Source organism: Prionailurus viverrinus, chromosome C1, assembly GCF_022837055.1.
Source record: "Prionailurus viverrinus isolate Anna chromosome C1, UM_Priviv_1.0, whole genome shotgun sequence".
In the NCBI taxonomy this organism is placed as follows: domain Eukaryota; kingdom Metazoa; phylum Chordata; class Mammalia; order Carnivora; family Felidae; genus Prionailurus; species Prionailurus viverrinus.
In genome coordinates, this window is record NC_062568.1 from 69,569,440 (window position 1) to 69,591,997 (window position 22,558).

At 40.6% G+C, this 22,558-nt stretch overlaps 1 protein-coding gene across 2 annotated transcripts in view; it reads left to right on the forward strand.

Moving 5' to 3' along the window:
- ACVR1 (activin A receptor type 1) overlaps positions 1-22,558 on the forward strand; it is a 141,475-nt gene that overhangs the window by 99,276 nt on the left and 19,641 nt on the right. For both annotated transcript variants that reach the window (XM_047872586.1, XM_047872587.1), the window contains exons 7-9: positions 2,519-2,665; positions 9,340-9,615; positions 13,590-13,787. In XM_047872586.1, the coding sequence (XP_047728542.1) occupies positions 2,519-2,665; positions 9,340-9,615; positions 13,590-13,787 (621 nt within the window). The remainder of the gene's footprint in view (positions 1-2,518; positions 2,666-9,339; positions 9,616-13,589; positions 13,788-22,558) is intronic.

Here is a 22,558-nt window from a genome sequence, read left to right on the forward strand (position 1 = left end):
TGGTTGGAGCAGCAGGCGCTGCCTTCAGGCACACAGGGGGCCAGCAGGAGTCCTTTGCCTCTGCTGTAGGTCTGCAGCCGCTGGGGCGGTCTCTGAACCACACTTCGCGTTTCTCTTCTACAATGGACCGTGGTGGGCAAAGAAAAATGGAAAAGCCCCAAATGTGCCCATTGCATACAACCAGGCTTGTCCTCTTGTACTACCTGACATCCCATTTGATTATGAACAGGGACAGGTATTTGGGTAGGAGTGAGAAGGCAGTGACAGGGATGTTTTCCTGTCTCACTTTCCCCTACCCTCCTGTCCCATGGCCGGTGACCATTCACAGGGCAGCTGATCTCAATAGCAGTTTTTAGAGACTGAGCCCAGAGTCCAAAGGGCAAAATATTACTGTGCCTTTAAAAAGACATGCTGTTTGGGGTAGTGTGGATATTCTTGAGCATTCTTTGAAATAGTGTAAATTCAATTATAGCATTTTGTTGCTTCGGTGCTAAAGACTTTCATAAAAGCAATGCCATTTCAGTAGCTTATAGTTAGTGTTCATGTGGTACAGTCTTGAATAAAAATGTATCGGATGAACTGCTTGGATAGCACGTTACCATTTCGGGTTCAAAAGCATGGGAAGTTGGACTAGATCAGTTGTTACCAGATAGTGATTAGTGAACCCCCCAAATTTCAGATACCTTAGGGATTTCCATGGGGGCTCCATGGCCAGTACTTTTGGGCAGTCCTGCTTCTGTTTTTAGCGACTTCCACATAAGGTTGCATTTCTAAAAAGCATTTGACAACTTAAAAGCATTTGAAAACCATTGAAGTTGAAGTACGTTTCTATTTTAAATCTGTCTACTTATCCTGACATCCATCTCTGTTTTCTTACAAAAAAAAAAAAAAGGGACTTAAGGCAACTTTATAGTAATGTATACAATTCTCCGGCATGTTTTTTCTCTCCTTCCTAATGAGAATATGAGGACAAAGGGCAAATAAAGATACAGAATTTTACCAAAGGCAAGAAAAGATCAGCATACTATTTTGTAGCAGCCTATTTTATACTGTCTTAGCACTAGCCTTCATCTCGCACTACAAATGCTGGGCAATTGCTATGACTGTATTAAAATTAGTCCTGCTCTAAATACTATTTTTGTGACCTGACAGCAGCCCACAATGATGACTTCCTGGCCCCATTTAACATCCTTTTGGAAGTAGTCATTGGTATTTAATAGGGACATTGTTTATCATGAGAGATTCTAGATTGAGTGGTTTGGATTTTGTGTCAGGACATAATCACCTGGATAGACGAGCTTGCTTCCTCCATGTTTGGGTTTTGTCCTCCATGTTTGGCTTAGTTTTTTTTAGCAAAGAGCTATGTTCCTGTGCGTGCAGGTGGTGCTGCAGCTGTTTATTACAAGCTGTGACTCCCAGCAGCCACTGGCCTGGTGGAAAGCCCCACTGCCCCGCAAGGTGTATCTCCTGCCTTTGTTGTATCTAGGTGCCGCGTGTGTCTTTACCCTGATTATACCCTGTGTTGATCCCCGTAGTCTCGTGGTAATTACCTCCTTCTCCCAGCCTCCCCCATCACCCCTACCTATAATTAAGGAGAAGAATGGAAGAGGGAACAAGTGGTGGACAGGCTGACGGACGCGTTGCTGCTGTAGGAGGGGGCATGCCCCCCACAGAGCAGATCACACACTAGAGACACCACGTTTTGGGAAATGCCTTCTCCAAGGGGCCTTTGCAACATGGCCCACTTCTGGCACCACAGGGGCTGTCTAACAAGCAAATATCCATGACCAATGTCGGGAATCAGAACTGTTCTGGGATTATGTCTTTAAGACTCTGCAAATCCTCTTTTGAAATATATCCTCTGCCAAGAAATCCTTTAGGGAAGGTACTGGCTGCTTGTCGGTCTCCTACACAGCACCGTTTTTTGTGTGTGTGTTTACGTGTGATTTTTTTTTGGGGGGGGATCCTTCAGAACGCATATCTCAAACTTAATAGCCTCTCCCTTATGAAAAATATAAATGCGTATGTAAATTCACAGATTTGGACTCCCAAGAAAATATCTACGTTGATCTTGTTTGAAGGGAAGGAGTCCAGAAAGGTATTCAATTTGGACACGTGCAGGTTTTTTATTTTTTTATATTTTTGGCTTTCAGCACAACAGTGAAATCTAATACTCTGTACCATTTTCTTAATTTCACTAACTTTCAGGTGCTTTTAAAAACCATATATGTTTCATAGGTTTTAATAGAGGAACTTAACTGTAAACTTCGTAATGAGCAGCCAGTTGTACTGTGCAGACACTGAGGGTGTTGAATTTGTTATGACAGTGGGTGGCCAGGAGGGGCAGGTTCCGGCTTACTTTTGAATGTCTTCACGGGAGAAAGGTGGTGCTGTTTATAGCCCCAGATTCAGTTCTTGCAAGTAAACAGTGGAAGGGGGTAATAGTTGCAGGCAAGAGATGTCCTGGCTACCTCTCCTGTTCACCAGTCCCACATCACCTCTGTGTTGCTTTCTCCAGGGAAGGGCCGGTATGGTGAGGTGTGGAGGGGCAGCTGGCAGGGGGAGAACGTCGCTGTGAAGATCTTCTCCTCCCGGGATGAGAAGTCATGGTTCAGGGAAACAGAATTGTACAACACTGTGATGCTGAGGCATGAAAATATTTTAGGTAAGTACAAAGATAATCCCCTCGTTAATTTTATCCAGAAACAAAGAGTTGCCTCCCTTTGCCCTCTCAGAGTTGGTGGATGTGAATTTGCAAGTCTCCCTCAAAAAGGGATAATAGGGATCGTCAGCATTTATATAAAGTTTAATTTTCTTTTAATGCTAATTTCTTGTTTAAATCTGCAAAGAAGCGAAGTTTGAAGATTCTCTGGATGATGAAAATGAAATCATTATTGCTAATTCTTATTCTGTAGGTTGTTATTTAAGCAACAAAAATTTACCCCATATTGTTCACTTCAAGGCTTCATCCGTTGTTCTACTTACCGCACCCTTTTTGAATATTTATTGAATCAAACTAAGAAAGCTCTTTGGACGATTTCCTAGAGATTCACAGCTCCCAGGGACATCATAATTAAATGCACGTTCCCTCAAACTAGGCATGGTTTTTAAAGCCCAGATTTACAGAGGGATTTAGCATCCATTTTAATTTGGAAACGAAGGCTTAGAACCATTTGTGAAATATGTGAGGAGCCCATTGAAATACTGCTTTGGAAGTATAAGGGGTGAGAATATTCCTTGTTCCCATTGACTTCTGTGTCTTTGGAAAGTTTCTCTAAATGTGTTTATACTAATACATGTATGGGGAATGCTGCTCAGAGTGCTTTATTGATGGATATAAAGTTTATATAGAAATATAGTTTATATAGAAACACTATCTATAGGATAGTGTTGGACACCTCGTGGCTATTGGGTGAGATGTGGCTTATAGGAAGGCCATTACTAGAATTTATTTCTATTCCATCGCTGCCAATTTCGTATTAAATCCGAGTCAGGTTGTCCGCAAATAATGGTTTGACAGTTGTCTACAGTTTTGCTTTGACAGGATGGTTGTGTGTTCCATCTTAGAATTGTGTATTTCTGCTGCTGTCTTCTCCCCTTACCTTACCTGCTGGGCTCTCACTGTCACCCAGTCGTGCTCACTTGCGTCATTGCTGTTGGTCTCCCGTTTCCAGTCCATCTTGCTCCCCTGCTATGCTTCTCATGGAGTCTTTGATGACTCCTGCATGGCCTGCCACATTTGTGCCTTCTGGGCTTGCCAACCCAGACTCCTTATTTGTTGGGGTCCCAAGGAGTCTCAGCCTTCCTCTACAAATATCCCCAGAAGGCAGCCACTTCTGATATTTGCCATTACTTGGGATTGCCACGAACATTCAAGTGTCCGTACCTTCGTTCGGTGGTCTTGATCACCCATGAGCCCACCCCACACTCCGCCGACTCCTCCTTCCATCAAAATCGCCCAATTCCCTTTCAGTTTATCCCAGAGGACTTACTTGTGCTTTTCTGCACGCCCTCGCTTTGTAACTGTGCTGTGGCCCTGCTCACATACTACCTTGTGTCATAGTTTGATGCATGTGTGTAACAGCAATGACTAGTCAACACCAGTTACACTAGTTACTACTTACACTGCTGTACACGCTTAATGTGCATTTTCTCGCGTAATCTTCACCACAGTCATAAGAGGGTGGATACTCTTGTTTTGCTAGTTTTAACGGATGAGCTAACCAAGGTATAGAGGTTTCCGGCACCCATCAGGTTAGAGAGTAGAGCTGAGAGTCACGCTTGGCAGTCTGTCTCTAAATCACAGTTCTGTACTCTATGTGGTAGCGAGCTTGGGGAACTGCTTCTGTGATTCTACAGTGAAGAGTATGAGGTGAAAATTCATCCACAGTCAAAACTATCCTTAAATGTCCCAATTGTTCCTCTGACACTGGGACAGACAGGTTGAGTAACAGATAAAGCGTCAGTTATGTTAGAAGCCGCGATGTATAAGGAGTACTCGTCTTTCAGGGGTGGAATTCTGTTAATGGGCAGGTGCACATACTCTTAATAAGTACGTATGTGGGCTCTGAGATTCATTAGCGGAAGGGCATGTTTAGGCACCCCTTCTTATTCTCATGGGCTCACAGGTTCATCGAGCAAAACGCTCTAGATATTGCGGGGCTATGCAAATCATCACTTTTTCAGTGCTTTTGAGTTAAATGAACTGTGATACCATTCCATTGTATACCGAGAACAAGAATCATTTCCATTGTTTTTACTTTCATACTCAGAACCAAGGACAGTACCCAGCACATGGTAGGTGCTCAGTAAATGTTTGTTGTAAATTAGATTTAATCATAAGAGAAATCTGAAAGTCACTTTTGCAATAATGATTCACATGAGAGAAGTGACCACATAGTTGCAAAACACTGTTCATTTCTTATTACCAAATGATCCAAGGAAATTCTGTGTTCATGAGATCCTTCTAATAACATCATCATAATTGCAGCTGTATGAACTGATTTTACTGTGTAGTTCTTTTAGTTGAGAAAAGCTCATTTAAAAATGCATCGCTTTTTCTTTTTTTTTCTTTTTTCTTTTTTTTCTTTTTTGGCTAAACTTGGTTCAACTTCTTTCCCTTGCTGTACCAGTTTTCTGGATATAGAGACTTTAAGGTTTTCTGTGATCATTTCCTTTTCTATCAAAGGAGCATGTTGTATTGGCTATCAGATCATGATTTCCGTTCACCCTTGAGTATTGCTAACTCTAGCCCCTCAGAGTAAAAAAATTACAAACATTTACACATATATGCATACATATAAAACTCCGCACCCTCATTGTTTATCCCCCTCCAACAATATCTTTCAAATGACTCGTGTGGCTTTCAGCTGTTCCTTCTGCTCTGTCTGGTGTAGAAGTCAACAGACAAGTGGGTAATGGGAGGCTGTGGTATGTGGTGGCAGGAACGGTGGTCAGGAACATGAGAAGCTGGTTTCTACTCTCAGCACCACTAACAACCCCACTGTGTGACTTTTGGCCAAAGTTATATGTTGCTGAGCGTTCTTTTCCTCATTACTAAGACCAAGGGAGTTGAGTCAATGTGAGAATTTTACTCCAAAGTCTCATCTTACACTCTTTAAAAAAAAAAAAAAAATAGTAAAATGTGAAGTTTACTTTTTTAATCCTATTAAGCAGGAAGTTCAGTGACATTAAGTACATTCTCCGTGTACAACCATCGCCACCCTCCATCTCTAGAACTGCCTCATACTCCTAAGTGGTACTGCCTAACCACTTAATCAGAATGTCTTGAGACCAAAGTGGAAGTAAAGGAAGCCACCCGCAAAAGATAGTACATTACAGAATTGTTGTGGCTTTAATTGAATACTGAGCTATTCTAAAATGTAGTACTAACCAGCTATTCTCGATACTTCCTGTGTTGGGCATCATATGAAGCACTGTACCTATAATTACTCTTCTATTCTCACAGTACCCCTTTGAGATTGATGATGACGTTATCCTTATCTTACAAATGAGGAAACCAAGGTGGAGATCTTACATGACTTGTGTGAGATCACCCAGCTCGGGAATGGTGGAGCCGGTTGGTACCCAGCCATCCAGCTCTGGGGCCCAACACTCTGCAGCACGTGCCCCACAGTGTAGTGGCCTCACTCCTCAGCTGTCATAGCTACCCAGCTCCTGGTTCCTGGGCGGGTCACCAAGGAGAGGCTCACAGAGGCCACTGGTGACCTAACATGATATTTTGGGTTTTATTTTCATTTTTGAGGAGGCTGGGAGGATGACTTTAGCTGTTAAATAAGAGGTTTTTGTTCTTTTTAAAAAATTTTTTTGTAAATATTTGTTTATTTTTGAGAGAGAGAGAGAGAGAGAGAGAGAGAGAGAGAGAGAGAGAGAAAGTGTGAGCAGGAGAGGGGTGGAGAGAGAGGGAGACACAAGAATCTGAAGCAGGCTCCAGGCTCTGAGCTCTCAGCACAGAGCCCAGTGCAGGGCTCCAGCTCACGGACCGCAAGATCATCACCTGAGCTGAAGTCAGGTGACTGAGCCACCTAGGCACCCCTTAACTGACTGAGCCACCCAGGCACCCCTAAGAGGCTTTTGTTCTAATCACTTTTTCTCCCTGTTAATGAACACATCCAATGGCTGTGCCTGCGTTCCGCCCAGGTACCTGTTCAATCTTCCCTAACAGTAGAGAGCTTTGACTGAAATTGCAAAAGTTCCATAAAAATGCTCTAGCACTCTCAAACAAATGTAGTTCTATAATTCACACTTGGGAGATAAACAGTTAAAAAGAAATCCTGCCTATTTAAAAGTCATTTTCCTGGAAGGTCTAGAGCATAATTAACGGGACAAACAAAATCCTTCTCTAAAACCTAAGGGGCTTAGGGGAAGGTAAGTGAATAAATAAACTTTCTTTCCTTCTCTCTCTCTCTCTCTCTCTCTCTCTCTCTCTCTCTCTCTCATATCAGTCAGTCAGAGACTGTTCTTTCTCCCTTAAGCAGAGAAATCAGTAGAGGCTATATAAATACACAAACAGTAATTTAATTTCTTTTCAGTGGTGCTTATAGTTTAGGATATTTATTTTTGAACATGATTAACAGTATCATTTGGTTTAAAAGGATAAAGCAGAAACATTTTCTTTAGTAAGAATGACTAATAGGTAAGTACACATATTATGGCCTGTGAAGGGCTCCAGGAGAAATGGCTATGGGGTGACACAGACTGGAGAGGGGAAAGTGCGCAGGAGTGAGGCTGCCTGGGGGAACCAGCTCAGAGGGAAGTGGAGAAGGAGGTAGGGTATCACGGTGTGGAAACATTACTTCCTTTACTTTGCAGATGTCCAATGGATACAAGTGTCAAATTGTCTTTCTCTGAGTAGAAAGGAGCTTGTTTGGGGGCAGGATGGCATCATGGGTAAGAGTAGGGGTTCTAGAGCCAGGCTACTGGGACCATTACTGGCCTTAACATCAATGATGTCCTTTGCCTCCTTTCTGTCGTTTTTGGAGGATTATGTGCAGACCGTGTAGAACTGCACCTGGCACCTTGTTAGTCCCATTATTTACTAGCTGCTTCTGTTGCTGATGATGACGATCAAATAGGGGACATTTCTTTGTTCCCAGAGTTTTCTGTGTAAGCAACGGTGTACCCAGATGGCTAGCACCAGACTTGGGGTCGGCAGCTACTTAATGGATGTGTAATTTGGCATCTCCTAGCAGCAGTTTCATTATTTATAAACTGACTGTAATGATATCTGTGTTACTAGTGTATTGAGAAAAATCCCATGAGAAAATACATGTGAAAGTGACACGAATTTTATATCAAGCACTATGCAAGTGTGAGGCATGTTCCACGTATTTGTGTTTTTCTACATCCTTTCACAAGTCATTTAATCCTTCCTGAAGCCACATCTTTTCTTTTGTTTTTAATATTCTTTTATTTATAAGTTCCAAATGTCACTGCCTGTAGTGGACATTAGCGGGGTATTGTGTGTGTGTGTGTGTGTGTGTGTGTGTGTGTGTATAAATATTTACATGTGCATATATAAAATATGTATATGTGTGTATATAAAAAGGTTGTGTGTGTGTGTGTGTATATATATATATATATATACACACATATACACACATATATATGGAGAGAGAGAGCATGTGAGAGTGAGTGCATGGAAAATACCTCTAGCAGAAAAGGCAAGCCTGCACATCACAATTTATTCCATAGGTTAGAAAGTTCTAGAGGTCATTCACTTTGCTCAAGGGTCCCCTCAGAATGTCTAGAAAAATCTCTTCCTACCACTTTATCGACCTCTGTCAAATCTCACTTCTTGAAAAGAAGTCTTGAAAAGTGGTCTTGAAAAGACCACTTCAGTTATCACTTCTTGGTGGAAGCCTGTTGTAACATCTGGTCTGAATTATTAGCAGTCCCTATTTGGGACTCATGTTGCCCTTTACAGATGTAACAGTACTTTTCATTATATTCATTACATTATATTGTAATTTTTCCTTTTTATATCTGTCTTCTTCTCTAGCCAACAGACACTATTATCTTAGTTTCCTTGTGTGATTGACAAAGAGCATCATAGGTGCTTATTATATTTGGTTTCTTTTTTATTTGATGAGTAGTCAGTCATTTAATATAAATTTATCCCTTTATCTTTCATCTGAGTAGGGAGAATCCAGAGAACCTAAACGAGTGGCCCAGTATTACACAGCAAATCACAGGCAGAGTCAATATGAGAACATAGGTGTCTAGATACTATATGGTTTTTTTTAATGTTTAAATGTTTTTTAAGGTTACTTATTTTGAGAGCAAGCAAGAGTGTGAATGGGGGAAGGGCAGAGAGAGAGGGGAGAGAGAATCCCAAGCAGTCACCACACTGTCGGCACAGAGCGCTGACACAAATTGTGAGAGCATGACCTAAGCCAAGATCAAGAGTCTGTCGCTTAACCGATGGAGCCACCCAGGTGCCCCTAGATACTATGTTTTTTTATTCTTTCTGGGTGGTCGATGAATAATCTGTGCTTGGAATATGAGCATGATAAAGAGTTTGATGCTATCATTATGGGTAAACACGAAGATATTATTCCTATCTTAATGCAATGTATAATATTTTAAAGGATTATTTGTCATGGAAATGAATATGGAAATTTCCTATTCATTAGCAGTACCTTGTTATGGAATAAGTATTGCATTTTTCTGTTGATGCCTCTGTAAACCTCCTTTCATGGAAGTTTAATGATTTTTTGTTGTAGGTGGTATCTATCTCATAGGTTTCTATTTCTGTGTACCGAAAGTTATAATGTGAAATTCTTACATGTCTGCTAATTTTGTTCTTGCTCTTTCCAGGTTTTATTGCTTCAGACATGACATCAAGACACTCCAGTACCCAGTTATGGTTAATTACACATTATCACGAAATGGGATCGTTGTATGACTATCTTCAGCTTACTACTCTGGATACAGTTAGCTGCCTGCGAATAGTGCTGTCTATAGCTAGTGGTCTCGCACATTTGCACATAGAGATATTTGGGACCCAAGGGAAACCAGCCATAGCTCATCGAGATTTAAAGAGCAAAAACATCCTGGTTAAGAAGAATGGACAGTGTTGCATAGCAGATTTGGGTAAATTTTTAAAAATATTTCTTAATTACCATTTTTACTTCTGTTGCAGTCCATCCTTTAGCTAGGTTGCATCCACCACCACCCGCCCCCCCCCCCCCCCCCGCAACCTTTCGTTATGAAATATGTCAAGCATGCAGACAAATCAAAAGAACTTCATAGTGAATAGCTGTATCCCACCGCCTAGATCCTGCCATCAACATTTTACTGTTCTTAAGCTTTGCCACACATCATCCATCCCCTCTCATCAATCCATCTTAATCTTTGATGCTTTAAGTAAACTGCACACAAAAGAGCCCTTTCTTGTAAAGACTCGAGCATGTATACCACTGTGTCATTCACCAGAGTGACTACTGTGTGTTTACTTTTTTCTTTCCAGGTGAAATTTCAATTTCATGTGAAATGAACAAACGTTAAGTAATACATTCTCAGAGTTTTGACAAGTGCTGTAAAATCCAAATGTCTATCGAAAGTTAGACCTTCGCATTACTTTGGAAAGTCACTTCATGCTCATGCAGTGCGTCGCTGCCCCAGCCCACCCTCAGAGGCAACCAATAGTGTGTAGCATTCTCATTTCCCAAACCTTTACACAAAGTAGGTACACAATTAAATAACCTAGGGAATGAGTTCATCTTGAAAATGTTTCTAAAGTTGTTTTTTTCTGTAACCATGGCAAAATTATCAATGAAGAAAGAGAAAACCTAACCCAGTTCACAATTTGCCCTGCTGGGATACCTCATTCCTGTGGTGTTAGGATACTGCTCAGTGTGAGCTTTAATTGCATTATAAATAAGACTGTTTTCATTTATAGCGACATTGTATATAAAACCATCTTCAACTTAGACTCCTTGGATATTGGCTGAGTAATTATGCTAATGGGAACTGAATTGTAATATTGGTTATTCATGTCAGTGGACTATTGAGAGTCCTCACTCTATTTGATTAAAAAATGGTTTATATTATTTTCTTCCATATACCTGTAGTTATTGTCCCTAGTATTCCCATACTTGTAGGCTGATAAAGGTTTAGACAGTATTAGCTCTATGATATAAATGATAGAATTTATTCTTGTTTTTAAACACAAAAGACTCGACATGTCAGGAAAATTCATTTATTTTGTATTTCTTTACAGTGTTTGCATTCATGCTGAGAATTATTTTACAATGTTTTGCAAGTGTGAGAAGACAGCTACTAAGGATAGCATTGAAAGGGCATGGCTCTAAAGCTTTTTGTGGGCAGTTGTAGTTGTGGTGTACTGGACTTTCATGGCAATGCCATGGCTTTTGGAGCAGGGTGATCTGGGCTGGAATCCTGATTTTCCCAGTTATTCACCCCGTATATCTGTGCGGGTGTTTTAATCTATTTACCTGCCCGGAGTACACGACCACTTATTTTCGATGTTAGGGTAAAGGCTTAGCAAGGAACACTTTAGCGTTTGACACTGTGCACTGTACTTCTGTACTGTTTCAAATGTTCATAACGCTGCGTTCAACTATTACTCATGTTACTAAAAGTCACTTATGCCTACCTCACATGATTCTTACAAGATTCAGAAGTTACAATACTTGCGTTGCAAATGATAAGCATTCAGAGGGTGGTTGCTGTTATAGTCCAGTGGTCTAGGGGAGATGGAAAATTGAGGAGGCTGTTGGCTTTGGTTATGGGACTTGATAGGGAGTCAGAGGTGTTTTTCCATAAGTCCAAATAATTCGTGATTCATCTGTCTTTCTTTTGGCCTGTAGCCTTCCAGTTAGATACACGGATTTGTAGAAAAATCTGTGTTAAGGTGTTTATTATTCAGGGAGTAGATCCTTTGAACAGAAGATAGCTCATCCTGTAAGATCATCATTTGTTTAATTTTTCACTTTATACCCAGAAATTAAGGATCACTCATTAGAAATCATGTTCTATTATTGAAACTGCAAAAATTTCAGTATTGTATTTATTTTTCTAACTTTTTATTATAAAAAATTCAAACATACAGAAAGGCTGAGGGAATAGTAAGTATAAAGATCATTCATACCCACAGCACTGAGATTCAGCAGTTGTTAAAGTATTGCCATATTTGCTTTATCTATATGTAGCTAAACGTGTATCTTTGCTGATACATTTGAAAATAAGTTGCAGACATCACAACACTTCTAAATATTTCAAAATGCATCTCTTTTTTTTTAATTTAAAAAAATTTTTTTTCAAAATGCATCTCTTAAAAATACCAAAATATATCTGCATGATCATTTTATCAAACCTAAAATTATTGATAATTCAATAATATTATTTAATGTCCATTTTCAGATTTTTCTGGTTTTTTCAAACAAGAATTCAGCCAAGGTTCACACATTGCATTTGGATATTTTGTCTCTTTAAGTAGTGTGATATCTATTAAACTTAGCAGCATAAAATAACAAATTTGTTATCTCACATAGTCATCTGAGGGTCAGCAATCTTGGAATGACTTAGCTCTACGGTTCTGGCTCAGGATCTGGTGGGGGTTCCAGTCAAGCTGTCAATTAGAGCTCCAGGCACGTGAAGGCTTGATGAGGGCTGGAGGAACTTCCAGGATGGCTCCACTCACATGACTATTGGTGGGAGGCCTCAGTTCCTTGTCACGGGGACCTCTCCACAGGGTTGTGTGAGTGGCCTCATAACACAAGAGAACTGATAGCGAGCAGAGAGGAAGCCATGATGCCTTATATGTCCTAACTTTGAAGATATACACTCATTTCTGCCAGGTTCTGTTTGATAGCACAGCCTACCCTCAAGGCAGAGGGAGTTGAACTTCACCTCTTGAAAGGAGAAGTCTCAAAGAACTTGAGGACATATTTTTAAACCACCACAGTTAGTACTGCCATGATCTATTTAAACTGCTCCTTTTTATATTCTGTTATTTTGACTCGTTGGTTCTGGAAACAGTAAAGAGGTATATATGTTTTGGGAGACAGTGGCCACAGAATCTTGGGGTTGATTATAAAAGGCAGGGAAAGAGGAACCGGTCTGATTTAGTGAATGCAATCGCTGATGTCTCTAGTAATTTTTCAGGGTGAGATAACAGGTGCCATCCCTGTGGCATAAGGAGTCATCATCCCACACACTCCGAGCCACAGAGCAGGAGCAGAAGTGTTCCTAGATGGCCTGAGGGATCCCCAAAGGATCCTTGGGTTGCAAGGGTTTACACAGGCTGCTTGTTCCAATGTGGCACTTTTCATTGTGTGTTAAAGGAATTATTTTCAGTTGGTCAGCATGGATATCAAAAAGTAATTCCATCCTCACAATGAATCATGCATGTATCTGCCTAACCCTCCTGGTCTGTGTGGAATGCCAGGTCACTCTGATTGAGGAATTCTGAAATGAGGGATGGTTTAAGAAAGGGCTTCAAACCCATTTAACAGGAGAGCTGTGCTTTGAATTGAGGGCAGTTTAATGCTGTCTGTACGCATGACTTTAGAGAAAAGCCTGTGGGCTTGGTCAGTGTTGCTAAGTCTCAAATGAGCATCTCTTTCTCAAGGGATGGAGTCTGCCCTTTAAGTAGTGATACGTTACCACAGATTCGCTGCCTCACACTGTTGGAAATTTGTGTTTGCACACAGTTGGGAGCTGTGGCGGAGCAGGAGAACTTAATTTCCTTCTGGTAAGACACTTGGAGATTCCCACTTAACATGTGAGCCTGTTTTCCTGTGGACTTCAAACACTGGCCTCACAGTGCTTCGGTGCTTCAGTTTATTATTCCCCCAATTCTTTTTGTCTCAGGGGTTCATGTGTTAACTTAATAGCGTCAGAATGTTTCTGGCATTAGTTCTTTTTTCTGTTGGTGACAGGTGTCATCACAACAGTATTCCAGATTGCTCTGGATGTAGTGCAGCAGTGACCACGATTACCATGAGAGGGCGCTTCTGATTGGGGTTGGTTTGAAAGGCCTTCAGCAACCCTCTGTGAGAAAGATAGTGAACTGACCTGCCCTGTTGTCTTCTTCCCTTTAGGCCTGGCAGTCATGCATTCCCAGAGTACCAATCAGCTCGATGTGGGGAACAACCCCCGTGTGGGCACCAAACGCTACATGGCCCCTGAAGTTCTAGATGAAACCATTCAGGTGGATTGTTTTGATTCTTACAAGAGAGTTGATATTTGGGCCTTTGGACTTGTCTTGTGGGAGGTGGCCAGACGTATGGTGAGCAATGGTAAGTATCTGATCTCATGTAGTAATGTCCTTTTCCAAGTGGTCTTGATTCTACGATCTTTAAAAGGGCAAAGGAAATATTTAAGTCCACAATGCACCATGATTCATACTTATTCCTTGAATCATACATCAGGCTATCAGCATCTATATTTGATTTATGGCTAGTAGGTGGAATGTAATGGCATTATATTTTAGCTACACAAGAGGAAGTGATGGTTGAAAAAGAAGAATATTTTGGGCTGGGACATCTGCTCCTAGCGCTGCCTCCCCAGTGCCTCAAGTATAAGCCCCCAATAAATGCTTCCTGTCTCTTAAAAAAAAAAAAGAATATTTCTGGAAAAGACTGTTCTTCAGCTTTTCTTTTCATTGGTCCATATTTCATTCTTTCCTTTCTCCATCTTCCTAGTCTCCCTTTCTTCCCATCCTCCCTCCTCCTCTTCTCTTCTCACAAGTGAGGTTTAACATGAAAGAATGCTCGAGTAAATTGAAGTGTGAATCCTGCTATGTTAGATATTTTTACTTCCTAAAGTTGGATTATTGAGAAAATAACGCTCAGGTTGCACACTCAGAATTCACTTCTTTGTGAGAAGCTGTCTATACCTTCTTAATTAATGAGGTTTGAATTCAGGAAGTCCTGAACAGGTGGTTAATGCTGGGCCTCTTAGAAGTACGTTTTCTGAAATGGTGTTGTCGTAGCAGTGAGAGAAGCATAGGTCAATCATTTTTAACCTGTGACTCATACAGTGAAGTCTTACTTACTCTTGTCTTTCGTGTGTCCCCATTAGCCACAAGTACGTTGTTGAACTTTACTAGAAGTACACTGTATTCTGAAAGAACTAAGTATACTGTTCCAAATTGCACACGCCCCAGCTACCCACAAAGTGGTTATTATAGCGAGCTCTCTTGACTCACCTAAATAAACTTCTTCTTCTGAACTGGAAGTCTTATTTCAGAGGACATGTCTGAAATTGTTGCAGAAAAACAGGAAAATGGCATATATTTAGATTAATACTCATTTTCAAAAGATACTTTCCCCTCCTAGCACTTGCTGGAATCCTGGATTTGAAGTATTAAATAATGTGTGAACTCTCAAGGACTGAGATTCTTGGGGCAATCATAATTTTCCTGAACAACATAACCAGAGAATAGGAAGTTCTTTGAGGAAAGTTGAATCGGGGTAATTTAACATAGCTTTCATGTGCAATAATTAAAACTGGCATGCCTTCACGGTAGCTGCTGAAGCTGCCACTTTTCCTTTTTTCTTTTTTTTCTCTAACAGCAAAGCCTGTCTGGCTTTGATACCCTTAGGGAATTTGTTAAAAGCAATGTTTCAGATTAAACATAAACATACATGCATCGTAACTGGACAGTTCTTTTAGTTTTTTCTTTTCTTTGTTCTGATGGAGCCATGAACATTTTCTTGGTAATTGTTTCTCAATCATTGGGAGCTTACTGACTTGCATTTTGTGCCATTCAAGTGCCTTGAGAATTATCTGCAACAGGGAGATTGTTTTGCTGATTTATGAAGTTCTGAACTTTGCCTGGAATTGCACATCGGCTTCATTTGCCTACCCCCTCACCAATGATCTTTGAGCATCTTGGAACTGAAAATCTAATTGTAATTAGTTTATTTTATCAAACAACTTAGAGACGGATTGGCATCATAATGAACCATGCAACAGGGAACCTGCCCCAAATTAAGCAGAAACGAATATCCCGAGGCTAGGACGGTGGCAGTCCGGCAGTGGGTGTGCTGGAGCAGCACCAAGCAAGCCTGCATGACGAAAGCCGAACTTGGCAGAGACGTGGGGTTTGGGCTTTGTAAGAATTCTTGTTGCAAACGTGTTCCCTGTGTCACAGGCATAAACCCAAGTGGCTCTTAGAAGCTGAATAGGAGTCCATTTGAAATTAGAATCATCAGTTTAAAATTTAGCTCAACAAATGGTAGTTTGCATCATCTGTTTAACATTATTTTGGGGAAAAAAGTCATGAGGAGAGAAAGACTATTTTGGTGGGTTTTTTTGATTGATTTCCTCTTACGTCATCATTTAGGTGGTTCTCAAGTTCCTAAAATTCTGGTGAGTCGAGCTTCTCTTCTGTGTTGTGGTTTGAGATTTTGGAGGAGGTAAGGGTATGTTGTGTCTCATTTTAAATCAGTGTCCCTTGGCAGTGACTAATTTGATATTTTCCCGTCTCATTTTAGTCCCCCTTTTCCCATGAGTGTTCACATGTGCACGCACTCATGCACACATGGAAATCACCTTATCTGAACTCAGAGGAGGTTTGCATGTGGGATTGAACACTTTCAGGTTTATTATTAATATTTTAGTTATTACTACACCAAAACAGAAAAATGAGAGAAAATCTGCCCTTAGTTCGAACATCTATATGCCTTTCCCCTTCTCTGTGCACCCACATGTGTGTTTCTGACTCCATTGTAATCATAGTATATATACAGTTCTGTATCATCTTTTTTCATTTGAGTGTGCCTTTAACGTTAGTCTGGTTTTAAGTGGTCACGTGATATTTTGGTGGCCACTTTCATATTTTAGACATCCCGTCTCCTCTACCTGGGGCATACTAGTTCATACAACTTTTTCACTTGGGGAATTAATTCTTAATCCGAAAACAAGTAGACCTAATAGGTCAGAGTATGGAGGTTTTTATGGCTTGATACATATGCCAAATTGCTTTTCATAAGAGTTGTACTAATTTACAATATCTCACTTACCCCAGGGTGTGATGTACCTATTTCACGTTCTTGCCAGCTTTAGGAGCTGTCATTAAAAGAATATATATTTTTGAAATTATTGCATATAAAACGTACCTCATTTAAATATATGAATATCTTATCTTAGGAAGGTCATTATAATTATGCATCCTTTGAGTTTCCGAGCCCATGATAAAAATTGATGACCAGATAGTTCTCCTGGAGCAGTATGATCCTCAAGTGAACCATGAGTATAAAAATATGTTGCATTTTGTATTTTCATTGGAATGTTACATTTATTTGCTGCTAATAATAAGCTTCATGCTGTTTCTGTACAGGAAATGAGAATTAAGTCCATTTGCACATCTGAAAACTTCTCAGTAGTGTCTTTTGGAATTTACTTCTTATGTTTAGATTGACACTGAATTTGGAATTGGTAGGAAGGAAAATGGTTTTCTCATCTGTCCTGTGTGAATTTTCTGTATCAATGTAAGGCAGGGGTTGGCCTGGATCAGTAGTTCTTTAAAATGAGTGTGTGTCAGATTTGTCTAGAAACACAGAATGCTGAGCCCTCCCTGCCCCGCCCCAGAGTTTCTGATTTAGGAGGTCTAGGGTTGGACAGAGAGCTTGCCTTTCCAACAGGGCTGCAGGTGATCCCCACATTACTGTTGGGTCAGGGGCGTCTTGAGATCTCATGTGAACATGGAATCAGTCAGTCTTCCCGGGCCGGGAAATAGACTGCCTCCAGAATGTGGACAGTCTGTCCCAGCAGGATACCCATGACTTGTTTCTGATCCTTGCTCTCTCTTGCATGCTTAAGAGGGGTTCATTTCTTTAAGAGTCTTGTATATAGACCCTGGCCTTTCTAGATTTTTTGCTACTTCTCTGAGAGTATTCTGGCAGTATTCTTCTTTTGATAGTTCTGCGGATACATTTGTGTCTGGTTACCTGAGTTCAGTGTGGTGTGAGGACAGCACCTTACAGGGGGGTTGCATAGGTAAATGGGTACATCATCACTGTTAACTTGTGCCATTTAGCTTTGGTCTGATAGAAGACCTTTAGTAGCCCCTTCGAAGCATCCCCCAGTAGTGTGTTACCTCTCCAGGATAGAAGCCCTTTCCCTGGAGCATCAGCTTTCAGTGTTCTGCCTTGTTCGTATCTCTGTATGCAGAAACCCCATAGTTGTGTTGTTCTCGTACTGTGATCACCTGCTCATGGATTTCAAAACCAAATAAGATCATCTCCATCACCCATCCTCCAGCATATTTTTGTAGTGTCTTCTGGGCAGAATGAGCCTCTGTTCACCTCCATGCAGCTCACAGTCTACTGTTACATATTTTAACAGTTTTCATTGAGATTTAATGTCATATAAGTTTGTCATTTAGGTGACAGGCACACTTCACTATCGTCAATACACTAGCAATTTTGAAAAGGCACTATACCCAGATTGGAGAGGCAGACACATTCCGAAGATAGGATAGATACTGTTCCTTTATTGTGTTTGGGTGCTGAACATCTTGTTGTGACACGTTTCTGTCTTCCCTTGCTGTGGCTTTCCTTGGGGCCAGAGCACTGCTCCTAGAAGCTATCGAGTGGTGCCCTTTGTGTGCCACTGCCCTTGGGCCCTCCCAAGGCGGTGCGACATCATCCTTAACATTTCAGGCTGTGAAATCATACTCTCCGACTTGATCACTTACATCAGTTTCATCATCCAAAAAATATTGGTGGTGATAATATTCACTTTAAAAAGCTCTGATGATGAACTGAGACAATGTATGTAAAGCATCTGTGTGTCTCCGGCATGTAGTGAGTGTTCGGTGATGGGGCCATGGGTATGTACTGTTCCACTGAAAATGAGTGTCAGGGGGCGCCTGGGTGGCTCAGTCGGTTAAGCGGCCGACTTCAGCTCAGGTCATGATCTCGCAGTCTGTGAGTTCGAGCCCCATGTCGGGCTCTGTGCTGACAGCTCAGAGCCTGGAGCCTGTTTCGGATTCTGTGTCTCCCTCTCTCTGACCCTCCCCCGTTCATGCTCTGTCTCTGTCTCAAAAATAAACGTTAAAAAAAAAATTTAAAAAAAAAAGGAGTGTCAGAGGACAATGATGTGCTTGTGGACCTCAGTTGGCCTTCCCTCACCTCTCTGTATGTTAGTCCTTCACTCAGATATTACATTTGTTTTTCTCTTCACTTCCCATGGGAGTGCTGGGTGGACACACTCTTGTTTCACCATTACTGGCTTTATTTTGCGATGGACTCCAGTGTTAAAATGTATCTCATAAAAAAAATCCTTGCTGGCCGGGCTGCATCTTTTAATGGGGTGAAGACTAGGAAATATTTGTTAGAATGGGTTTTACAAAGTACGTGTGTCAAACACAAATTTATTCTAAATAATCCTTGGGGTTCTGTTCCTAAGCACAGTGCACTTGTATATGAAAGCCATGACAACTTATATTTTCTTTAGCAACTTAATATCCACTATATTTCATGATTTCATCTCACTAGGGTATATTAAGTTTTGAACAAAGGGAATAATCATATTAGGAAATTTTTTGAATATTCATTAGAGTAATTTCTTTCAGGTGTTTTGTTTGGTTGAGCCTTTAATTATAAGTGGCTGGGGACAGGCATATGGAGGTGGAGTGGGAAGGAAGGGTATTTTCCCACTGATTCCTAGAATTTCACGTCCCTGGTGTAGAGATCCAGACCAGAGGACGGCAATCATGCCCTCATGACAAAATAACCTGAGTCAGGCAGAACTTCATTGGGTACTGTTCAAGTAACAGTGTGTTAAACCTTGTAACAGCCCGGCATTCAGTGAACAATACATTCTTCACCTCATAGGAGACCCCTGTAGTGCCAACTATTTGGACCTTCTGTGGAACTGCTCTCTTTAGGTTTTAACACTGTGCCAGATCTAAGCCCTCTAAGCTCTAGCTTAGAGCAGGGCTCTGTAGCTCACCTACACTTTTTGTCCCCCTCCTCTGAACGACTAACTGTGACATTAATGTATATTGCTAGTAGGGCCTCACTACACAGTAACCTACAAACCATTTGCTATGTTACGTTGATAAGAATCCCCAAGATAGCAGTTACTTTTATAATTCTAACACAGATCTCTGAGAACAGAGTCAGTCTTGACTTGAGTGACGTGTATGGTCCCATATGCCTGTGGATTGCAGTACAGGAGGAGGCATGGACCTGCCACGTGTATACTCTACCTAGCAGGGAACAGAGCTGTTCTTCCAACCCGCTTCCTGTTTCAGAAAGGAGTACTTGGCTGTGGGGTAAGGCAGGGCTTCCCAGTGAGTATGCGGTGTTAGGTTACAGAAATGCCTGAGGTACTGATTCTCTTAAACCTCCGGCAGGGAGACGGGGCCCACGGGGACCAGAACCCCCTACACTGTCGGCACCTCTAATTCAGCAACCTCATCCATTTATCTGTTAGTAATGTTTGATGGGGGCCATGGCACAAAAAATGTTTGAAGTCCTCCCGTTAGGAATAAGTGAGACGACACACATCTTAGAAATACCTTTTTGAATCTCGGAAAACAGAGTTCACGGAAAGGCATTCTTTCCGGTGATACTAATTTGTACACGTATTACTTCATGCTTTTTTCCATACCGAAATGGTACTTTTACCATTATTTTAATCTTTCTCTTTTCATTGGAGTTTTTCAAACTTAGTCTTTTGAGGTCTAGCTGATACACAATGTTACATTAGGTACAGGTATACAACATAGTGAGTCAAGTCTGTATGTTGTGCTCACATAATTGTAGCAACTCTCTGTCACCATACAGCACCATAACAATACCACTGACTGTATTCCCAATGCTGTACTTTCCATTCCTGTGACTTATTGTGTAACTAGAAACTGTTACCTCCTTTTCACCCATTTTGCCTCACCCCCTTCCCCTCCAGTACCCATCAATTTGTTCCCTGTATTTATGGGTCTGTTTCTGCTTTTTGTTTGTTCATTCGTTTGGGTTTTTTTTAGATTCCATAGTAGATAAATTCATCTGGTATTTGTCTCTGTCTGACTCACTTCATAGCGTAGTACCCTCTAAGGCATCCATTTTGTTGCAAATGGTGAAATCTCATTCTTTTTATAGCCGAGTAATATTTCCTTGTGTACCTATGTATGTGCACAGAATGCCTTTCTGTGAACTCTGTTTTCCGAGCATCAAAAAGGTATTTCCACTATGTCTGTTGTCCCACTTATCGTTCCTAACAGGAATACTTCAAACACATACATAGAGTCTTTACCCATCCCTCTGTCAACGGACATGTGGATTGCTTGCATATCTTGACTATTGTAAATAAGGCTGCGATAGGTATAGGTGTGTATAGATTGTTTTGAATTAGTATTTTCATTTTCTTGGGGTAAGTACCCAGTAGTGGGATTACTCAATTGGATGGTATTTCTCTTTCAAATTTTTTTGAGGAACATCCATACTGGTTTCCACAGTGGTTGCACCAATTTAGATTTCTACCAACTGTGCACGAGAGTTTTGCTCTACGTCCTTCACAGCACCTGTTTATTTCATGTGTTTCTGACACTAGCCCTTCTGACACATGTCAGGAGATACCTCATCGTGGTTTTGATTTGTATTTCCCTGATGGTGAGGGATGTTGAGCATTTTTTCATGTGTCTGTTAGCCATCTGGATATCCTTGGAAAAAGATCTGTTCAGGTCTTCTGCCCATTTTTATTCAATGTTTTTTTTTTTTTTTTGGTATTGTCTAAGTTCTTTATATTTTGGATATTAACCCTTTATTGGATGTATCATGTGAAATATCTTCTCCCATTCACTGAATTCCCTTTTCATTTTGTTGGTTTCCTTCACCGTGCAAAGCGTTTAATTTTGGAATCATCTCAGTGGTTTATTTTTCCTTTTGTTTTTGTTGCCTGAGGAGACATATCTAGAAAAATGTTGTTATGGCCGATACCCAAGAGATTACTGCTGATGGTACTTCTAGGAGTTTTATGGTTTCCGGTCTCACTTTTAGATCTTTAATCCATTTTGAGTTTATTTTTATGTATGGTGTGACAAAGTGGACCAGTTTTCCCAGCACCATTTATTAAAGAGAATGTCTTTTCCCCATGGTATGTTCTTGCCTGCTTTGTCATTGATCAACTGACCATATAAGTATGTGGGTTTTTTCTGGCTGTCTATTCTCTTTCATTTATCACTGTGTCTGTTCTTTACTGGTGTCATACCGTTTTCATTATTACAGCTTTGTAGTGGGTCTTGAAATCTGGGAATGTGATACCTCCATCTTTCGCGCTCATGATTGCTTTGGCTCTTCAGAGTGTTTTGTGGTTCCACACAGAATTTGGGATTATTCTAGTTTTATGAAAAATGCCATCGTTATTTTGCCAGGGATTGTATTGAATCTCTAGATTGCTTTGGGTAGTACAGACATGTTAACGGTATTAATTATTCCAGTCTTTGGTATATCTTTCCATTTGTGTCATCTTCAATTCCTTTGGTTAGTGTATAAAACAGAGTTTTCAGAGTACTAGTCTTTCATCTCCTTGGGGAAGTTTATTCCTAGGTATTTTATTCTTTTTGATGCAATGGTAAATGAGCTTGTTTATATTAGTGTATAGAAATGCAGATTTCTGTGTATTAATTCTGTATCCAACTTTACTGAATTCATTTATTCTGATGGCTTTTTTTGGTGGAGTCTAGGGCTTTCTATATATAGTGGTATGTCATCTAAAATTAGTGACAATGTTACTACTTTCTCACCATTTTGGATGCCTTTTTTTTCTCTTTTTCTTGTTATGGTTAGGACTTTTCAGTAGTATGCTGAGTAAAAGAGGCAAGAGTGCATATCCTTGTCTTATTTCAGATCTTAGAGGGAAAGCACTTATTGGCTGTGAAGATCAGTTTTGTCCATGAACCACTTCCCATTTTCTCACGTGCCACTCTTAAAGGAAATGCTGTATTAGCTTATAGTTCTCTCAGAAGCCAAAGGCCAACCATTCTAATTTTTATTAAAATGGCCTCAGTTTTAAAGTTCTAGTCTTTGAAAGATTTCAGAATTTTTGTAGGAGTTAA